Source organism: Rhinolophus sinicus, chromosome 3, assembly GCF_057876585.1.
Source record: "Rhinolophus sinicus isolate RSI-liver-muscle chromosome 3, RSI-T2T, whole genome shotgun sequence".
Taxonomy (NCBI): Eukaryota; Metazoa; Chordata; class Mammalia; order Chiroptera; family Rhinolophidae; genus Rhinolophus; species Rhinolophus sinicus.
In genome coordinates, this window is record NC_142503.1 from 47035321 (window position 1) to 47044741 (window position 9421).

At 37.2% G+C, this 9421-nt stretch overlaps 1 protein-coding gene across 5 annotated transcripts in view; it reads left to right on the plus strand.

Moving 5' to 3' along the window:
* Positions 1-8717, plus strand: part of ARHGEF28 (Rho guanine nucleotide exchange factor 28) — a 289722-nt gene extending 281005 nt beyond the window's left edge. For all 5 annotated transcript variants that reach the window (XM_088796567.1, XM_088796568.1, XM_088796569.1 and 2 more), the window contains one exon: positions 7498-8717. In XM_088796567.1, coding sequence (XP_088652693.1) covers positions 7498-7661 — 164 coding nt within the window. In that variant the 3' untranslated portion in view covers positions 7662-8717. The remainder of the gene's footprint in view (positions 1-7497) is intronic.
* The last annotated feature ends 704 nt before the right edge of the window (positions 8718-9421 follow it).

Sequence of the window (9421 nt, forward strand, 5' to 3'; positions counted from 1 at the left end):
TGAGGATTGAATGGAATGTTCGACTCAAGGTCAAATAATGTTATTAGCTTAAAGCAGAGGTGTCCAAACTTTTTTCAACGTTTTTTTACCAAGGGCCATATGCGGTAAAATACACAAACAACTGGGCCACTCACTTGGGGTGAAGTACGTATTGCCTCACCTGGTTTATTTAAGTAAACTAAATATATTTTTGGTATTTGCTGTGGGCCGATTAACAATGGATTGTGGGCCACAGTTGGTCCATGGACTGCAGTTTGGACACCCCTGGCTTAAAGAGAGAAACCTATAAAGCAATTCTATTTTGATTTTCAGTTTAATTCTGCAGAGAAGACAAGGATTAGACTAAATAAAAATGTAAGATATTTTCTAAACATAAGAATTTCAAATTGGTGATTCCCACAACTCTAATTAGATAGAATTCTTGAATTAGGTATTCACTAATTCATTCATCCTTTTGACAATATATTAATATATTGACACCTACTATTATTACGAACTGAAATTTCCTTTGATATTGTTGGACTAGACATAGTATTTTTACTTCCTATTTCTTAAATGTTACTTTTTAGTTTTAAGAATAGGAATCCAAATTCCAGGAGAATCCTTATCAATTCATTGCCATGGACAAATGCACCCAGGGCATAAAATGAGATCTTTTCTGAATTATATTTCACATAGGAGATGTTAGATTATTTTAGGCAACAGTAAAGACCATACTGAATCTGTATCATTTTTTTATGGGTAGCTATAAACTCAAATGAACCTCATCTATTTTATGGAATAGGTTCATGCAAATTGTATATCTTTCAAGATAGATACTATACACCCACACACAGGGCACTTGCCAATGTCTTGTGATTCATTTGCATTAAAATTGATCTGAATACACTTGGCATCCAGAGGAATTTATGGCCACTGTGTTCTGTTTATATCAGATATATAGGAGCTATGCTGTTGTAATAACAGAGAATTTTATATAATTTTATAGTCCAATTACATGGAAGGCTATGGGCTTTAAAAAATATATATCATGAAACATCTCAAACATATACAAAAGTAGAGAGAATCATTTAATGAACTCTCAGCTTTAACGATTGCCAACACATGACCAATTCTAGTTCGTCCGTACCCTTTTCTCTCTCCTCTCAGGTTGGGTTATATTAAAGCAAATCCAAGACATTCTATCATTTTATCCAAAAATACTTTAGTATCTTCCTCTAAAAGATATGGACTTTTTTTTTTTTTTTTTTTTAACATCCCCACAACATCATTATGACACCTAAAAAATTAACAATTTTTACTTAAAATCATACTGTCAGTACTTGAATTTCTCTGATGGTCTCAGTTTTTTCCTTTGGTTTGTTTGAATTGGGATCCAAATAATTTCATATATTGCATTTGGTTTGTGTAGCTCTTAAGTCTCTCTTTTTTTTAAAATTTTATTAAATTTATTGGGGTGACATTGGTTAATAAAATTATATAAAATCTCTTAATCTAAAGTTCCCCTGCTTAAAAAAAAAAGAAAAAGAAAAAAACTTAAAATTTGTTGGAAAGACTAGGTTGTCCATTTCTTTGAAAGACATTTTTTTCGAGAAAAATTTTTTTCTGAAAAATTTCTTACATTCTGGATTTTGCTGATTGCATTTCTATGGTGTCATTTAACATATTCTTCTGCCCCTGTATATCCTGTAAAGTGGTTGTTGGGAATAGATGTTTGACTTTTGACTAGATATGGGCTCTATTTTTTGACATGAAAAATCTTCATACACTGTTACATATTTCTTATATTGTACATGTTGTATACTTTCTATAGTATCCCATCAGGAGACTTACCATGTCTGTTTCTCTTTTTGTGATATTAAGATTGATCTGTGGGTTTAGATGTTATCAGCTTAACTTATCCATTATAAAGTTTCCCGTCAGCTTCTCTCCAAATGATTTTAGCAGCCATTTGTGATTGTTGCCTGGGTCCACTATAGACATTATATTGAGGTTTAACAGTTTCTGAATTTGAAAAACCTCATTTATTTTTAGGTTCCCATCCCTGATTTATGGTGGCATCTTGTTCACTTATTGTCTTTTTGTTAGTCTATAATAGGTTTATCATTCTTAAGTGCACTATTCCCAAAGTATGTTGCAGGGACTATAACACTGCAAAGTACACTGTGAGAAAATCTGAGTTTGGGGAATACCACATACTGTTTTTCCCTCTTAGAGATTCATCATACAGGTGAGCCTCCTAAAGTCCTGAAGAATCTGTCAATAAAGAAACTTGATTTACCCAGAGTTTCATCAACTTTCTTGACCACTGTATCTTATATCATTAATACCTATTAGTATCCTGTGTAGAGACACATACCTTTTTTGAAACGAAAAGAAACACAGTTTTTGAAATGCATCTCAAAGAAGAGAGGAAGGAGGAAGTACTTGCCCTATCCTGCCATGGGGCTTGCTGATGTCAAGTTCATGATTCCTTAACATGGCACCCTTCTGGGGAGAAAGAAGAGTGTGAGAACAAATCCAAGTCCAGTCAACCGAGAAAACTGACATATAACGTGTCTTGTGTTAATATAACCTCATTTTCATTGCATCAGTTGCTCCAATTGCTGTATTTCTTGTCAGCGTTACCATATAACCAACATAGATTATTCTAAATATGTTAATTACCAATAAGAAAATAAAGTCCAACTCTAATAGTCACAACTTAAAAATAATAACAGTTTGCTTTCTTACATTACAAATTTATATATGCATACCACACACGTGTGTGCATACACACACAGACACCCCCCCAGAGTACACTTCAGTTATTTTATTTCAGGTACAATAATGGTACATGAGGGATAAGAAAGGGAATCATAACATTAATTGAGATCATTGGCTTCAGATATCAAGGCGAGAGTGGTTTTCATGCCAGAAACTCACATCCTGTTTGTGGCTCACTATGGAAAATGGAGTTGAGCAAAATAAGAGACAAAGATGAATTTTCCTTTGCTCTGAAGATACCTCGAGCTCTGCACAATAAGTGTTTTCCATTAGAAGGAAAATTCTGTGCATGAATGCTCCTGAGAAAAAATAGTGATTGCCAATAATGCCATCAGGAAACAATTTTTTAAACATTTCACAGTGTAAGCTTGAATCAATCAATCATTAAATAGGGAATGCAACTTATTTTGTAGACTTGGAACATTAATGACAAAATTTAAGGTAGAGTTATTTTAGGAAAGTGTGAATTTTTATTTTAGGAACAAGGAGTATAGTAATAAGTACAAGTCAGAACACTTCATTAAAGTAAACAAGAACACAGCCAAGACCCAGAAGACACAAATCTCTGTTTTGTGAGTTTTGTTGGGGAGAATGGAATGGGATAAGATACAGAGAGAACTGAACCAGGCATCGCCAGTGAGCGCAGCAGTAGACTCAACGTGCTTTTGGCAGCACTGGGCTGCTGGGTGCCTGGTCACTGGGCACATTGCTGAGCTAAATTCAGACCTTGAGAGTTGAAGTTCATAAGAAAATTATACTGGTGCTTTTAAATTTAAATAAAATTTCTGTTTTAAAAATTATCATGATTTAAAATGTTTTCTCTTCAGAAAATGCAAACAGAGGCAAAGACCACATTGATTATTTTTAAAAGAGACAACACATTCTGACTTGTCACAAAGCCTGTTCTTTATGACAAGTTACTCTAAAGCTTGCTGTTCATAGAAGGGGAGATGAAGTGGACTATGGACATTATCTTTCACTCCTGAGGTAGCTTTCCAAATCCTATCATTGAGGACCGTGTGTGGGCTCAACTCATATGCGTTGTTGGGAATATTGAAGGTAGAGGGGTGGAACATATGTCTGGAAATTACCTTAAAAACATTACTTTAAATGCAACTTAAGGTAATCAATGTGCATTTCTTGAACATAAAGCAGTTGCAAAAGCCATACGTTTGTTGTATCTCTGGAATATTATTTAGTGAATCACTGAACCAAAACACAGACATAACTATTCTCATGCAATATAAAAAGTTTAAGGGGCCTGAATGATGATTTCAGTTCAATCTTTCATGAACTGAAGTCAAGAGGAGGGAAATGACTTGCCCAGGGTTACATTTTTACTATAGCTTGTGGTTTAAAAGATTTCATTCACTTCTGAGTTTAGGAAGCACTTTATTCGTTTGTATTAGGGCATGGGGTTGCATTTTCCACCTTAAGTTTATAGTCTGGTCTTGAAAATAACCGGTTTATTCAGTTGGCTCAAAAGAATAGTGACGGTGGTGAGCCAAGGAAGGAAAGCCTGATTTTACTTCCCGCTAGTGTCAGCTTTTCAGGAGCTTATTTCTGTAGTTATATGTCATCCCAGACCCAAGATTCTCTCCCCTGATAATGACATTCCAACAGCTGGCGAGACGAGAAAAGTGTGAAAATGATAAATGTAAATGTCAACCAACAAGTTGCAACTAAGGGCTAAAGATAAGGAGATTTAGGGAACTATCTCTGGATATCAGTGCAGAAGTTATCCGAGAGTCCAAGGAAATTTCTTGTGAAGGATGAAGCTTCAGGATCTGAATAAAAGTTCAGTTAAATGGGAAAAACCCTGCACCTCTCCACTTGGTTTAGCCAGGCTTTTGGGCTTTGATGTATTTCAGCGTACTTGTCCTTATTTTAAAGTTAATAATGCTCACTCTGTTTAGTTTCCAGAGGTATGGTAAGGATCAAATTATTTCTTTCATGTCAACTAAGTAGGAAAGGTGTGTTGAGACACTAGATTGAAAGGTTCTTTGTAGTTTGAAGTTTTGTTTCATTGTACTGGCATTTGGTTTTTAGTTAACCCAATTATATTAATATTTGCTTACTAAAAATGAGGTACTCTGTTTTAAAGTCTAACAATTTATAGGCGTTTTGATCACAAATCAAATTGGATGATTAACTTCTCAAGAATTTGGCTTTCTGAATCAGTGAGGTTTTATTTGAACAAATGTTTTTTGAGTTTAGGGTTCTATATGATGATCATACTCTCTAGGGGAAAAAGTGTGGAAAAAGGTGGGTGACCTTGAGAAATATACAATTGCCGTGCTGCAGGTCTTTCAGGGTTGAAATGGAGTAATAAAATCAGAAATCACAGAACAGTTTCTAATTTCAAAGACAGATTGTCTGACCTTGCCTAAACAGTTCAGGTACAACCAAGAAGGAACACAGAGAAGGAAATTGAGTTCCTCTCCAGGTGACACACACCACAACCACCTCCATTAATACATCTAGGATTACAACTTGGGCCATTCGCTTTTGGGTCCAACAAGCTCTCACCTAGAGATGTTTTTCTTCTGTATTTTTATTCTTATTTGAAAAAGTTCTGACTAACCCTTTAACTTCAGATAAAAGAATTCTTTCTGATATATATTTTGTTCTTTGGCTCCTTTTGAGCAAGTCTTCTCTTAAAATCATTAAAGGGACTTCCCAGTTACCTAGACTCACCAGTATTTGGGATTCTTTGCTACAAGTTTCACACCCCAGAGGAAGGAAACATACATGGGTTAAGGGCTTCCATAGCGCCTGGCATGGTCACATGTGTCAGCAGTCACCTCCTAATCACCTCATTTAATGGATGATTGTTCATTCTCCATGTAGTATTTCTTGTGCCCTCGCTGGACCTCCTGTGGGCTAGGAGGCAGCACTGTAGTCGCTTAGGTGAACTGTTCTCCAATCTGCCAGCATCTGCTAGATGGGAGTTTTGAAGTGTGGGGTATTTTTGTTTGTTTGTTTGTTTTTCACATTGTGTAATGTTAAATGTCAGTAGTTTAACTGGGAATATTTGTGTTTAGAGATGAAATGGCCTTATTCATTCAATGGCTGGGAAAGGAGTTGAAATTGTGAAAGTATGTTGTGATCACACAAGCATACTTTGCTCCCAATGTGGTGAAATAGGACACAGATTTATATGGCTCTGATAGCAATATCATTGTCGGGGGGTTTTCGCATTTAGCTGATTAAATGATGGAGGTAAGACCTGGGACAGGTTCTGTGCCCCGAGAAGTCACTCTATACCTGGTGGTAGTTAGAGGCATCTTCAGTAGATACATTTTCAGCAGTTCCCGGTATTTGAGGTGCAGGACTTAGAATTGAGATCAATAGAATCAAGTCACCCCAACATAAGTGGATTTTTTTCTTTGTGCTCCATTGGGGACAAAGTCAGGAATGGCCTAAACCTCTGGGGTGCAGCCTTACCTCCTCACCTCCTCCTTCCTTCACCTCTCCCAGCGGTTCTCCTCAGCTTCAGAGGCAGAGGTCAGTTCCTCCAGGTGAACTGTCTCTACTTCCTGGGGCCCTAGCTACCCCTCTGCCATTGGTCCTGCCTCCTATTGGAAGGAGTGATGAAAGGAGATGTAGCAAAGGGTGCCACATTCCCAAAGACGGAGCATTGTGAGGACATTTTGCTGTTCATTCCTGCCAGGCCTTGCTTCCTGCTTTCTCTAACAACCAAAAAGATCCTCCTTGTCAAAAGGACAAAAGTCACAAGCAGTTTTTGTCATTAGACTGCCAGCAGTTATGTGTATCCATCTAAATAATAGAGACTTTGAACAAAATATGGCAACGACTATAATGACTTCTTGTTAATGACTGACTAAATTGCAAGTGGGCCTCGGGGTTATACATCTTTCCCACCTGATTTCCATGCACACACTGCTTTTTGCTCCAAATGAAGCCGGGTGTTTGTAATTTTGCCATATAGCCAAGCCTCAGGGAGGATGGTCCACGGAACAAGTGCAGAGAAAACGGTCTAAGAGCCTTGCTTTTCTTAAAATCAAAACCCCTTTTCACCTCCTCTTTAAACTATATGTTAGAGGGTTTTTACCAGAAAAAGGGAGAATAGACTATGCCCTGCTGTTGCTAGGTAACCAGAAAAAAATAATCCCAGTCATAGTTGATATTGGAACGATTTTCCCTAGGAACCCGGCTACTCTTGCTAAGTGATTTGTGCGGTGTTAACAGATTTGCACAATGGTGAGGCTGAAGGGTCTCCATCCTTCAACTCCTTTCTCCCCACCCCTGGCCCATATCAATAAAATCCCAGATACATTATTTGTCTTGAGGTCAATTCTTGACTTTGAGATATTCTGAGGGAAAGTGCTATGCAGATGCAAATATAGTTAATTGCACATAACTAGAGTATATACTGTATTTCTAAGATCTTAAACCCAGTTTTAAAAATAAATGGACACCCCTTTCTCAGCAGTAGCAGTGTTTTCACAGCCTACAAATTCTGACAAGTCTTTATTTATTTGACACTTCCATACGAATATTTTATAAATGTTATTTTTAGCCACAGAGGACATTTGTACACACAATCAAATAGAGCTTACTGATATTGATTAAATCATTGGATATCCATTTTGTTCCTTTCTCACTGGACGCCACCATTCTCTCCATGGCTGACTCTGAGTCATAGTTCACCTGCCTTGTGGGTCTCAAGCTGACTGTCTTGTGACCTGTGCTGTCTGTCTGTTGCAGATTTGGACATCTCTGAGACTGAGTTTCCGAGTCCCCATGACTCAGATCCACTTGGCCCTCAGCTGCAGACGGTTTTAGCAGAAGCAAAGCTAAATCTACAGACATTGACCAGAGAAGATGGGGAAACTGGAGATGGAGCTGAAGAAAATATTGTTTACCTCTAATTGTATTGTCGTTATTTTTTCAAACAAAACAAAACACTGGCATTTTGGGGAGAATTTTTTTCCTTTCCTGATGTGTGTGTGTGTGACTGTGTCCAAATTGCTTTAGGAGTAATATTTAATATTTCATGCAAGTTCCTTTTTGGGGCTTGAGTCTAATAATTAAATTATTGAAAGCAGCTCTATTTGTATCATCGTTAATTTATCACACCTAATTTCAGATTTCCGGAGGAGAAATTAATTTGAATAACCAAAAATATTTTCAGAGTTATGACTCTAGAGTAAAATTCCACGTTGCATGTTTTACTGGATCATCTGTTTTTTGAAATGCCTTTTAAGACCTAGAAGAAGCAATTTGGATGGAAAGAATGACATTCATGATGGGCAAACTTCACAATCACTGAAGCTGATTAAGGAGAGTGGCCTCTGTGCCCCCCAAAGGCAGAGGAGGATATGGGAAAGGCCTTTTCTTGGTTTGTTTTTTACATGCTAATTTCTCTTTGGAACATCAAAGGGGTTGGTTCTGGTACTGATCTGTCATAGTCCTCATGAAACACACGTGTCCTGTCTGGGCACTGTTCTGACCAGCCGGTCACTCTGCTGTGGACACAATCTCGACTCTTAAGACCTGGGCCACGTACTTTGCAGCCGCACTTTCTCAGTCCTAATGCTGGTGTCTTTCAAGTCAGAGTTCAGCAGCATCTTTCAAGAGAGCTCAGAGGCAAAGCCCTAGCAAGTCAATTCTGATGTAAATAGTGAAACTTCCTGTAGTGCCCTCGCTACTTTCCACTGACCCAGTCTCTGCCAGCCCTGGGAGCACCAACAACTACCACTCCCTAGAAGGATCTCTGCCCTGTAGTTCTTTAAGGACAAAAACTGCTCTCTTAGCAAAGCTTACTGCCAGCATGTGCTTTTCCACAAAGGAAAACTGGCACATCCTGCCTTCAGAGTGATATGGGTCTCTGTTTGAGAAAATAAACCAGGAAATATTTTCAGCTTGTTCTTCAGAAATACTTGTATATGTTTCTGGTCAGTGTCAATAAATATCTCTTACCTGTCTATTTTTTTTTTTTTTTTGAGATGTTAATATTGTGTAGAACCATAGTAAAAGACACATTTCACACACAAACACAATCTCCCTTTATAAAAGTGAAAATAAAGGAGGAGTACTAAATTCACCCAGAATTACATCACTTACCAGGAAGGAGTTGTGGATAGGAAGGGAAAAAAATTCACCTAGATTCCATTTTTTGTTTGTTTTTTCCTACTTTATATTTTTACTTAACCAAGTGAAATCTTAGCTGTGTATTTTTTTTTTAAGAAGCCTTTTGGGGCACTCTTTTTCTGACTCTTGTTGTTTTTGGCCGTTTTGGTCACAATCATATTAACAAATTCAGAGACTAATCTTCACAGAAAGCATATAGCTTATTAAAATTTTAGCCAATCACTTCACCTCCAAGCTGAATGCCCAAATTATAAGATGCATTTTCCATTCCTAAAGACATCTAGAGGGAAAAACCTATCTTTGCTCTCTCTCAAATAGTCTGTTCCAGAATCCTATATCCCTTGAATAAAAACTGTACAGATATTTCAGTCTAAATCCTTGCTCCAATAACTATAAATATATTTCTTTTTTCTCCCTGACAGTGGATATGGTAATATCCATATGTGAAAACATATTAAAATGTTCAAAATCCCCATGGAGTTCTTTAAAAATATGTGTGCTCAGTTGACTTTCAAGCCTTGCAAACTCTGGGTCTTTG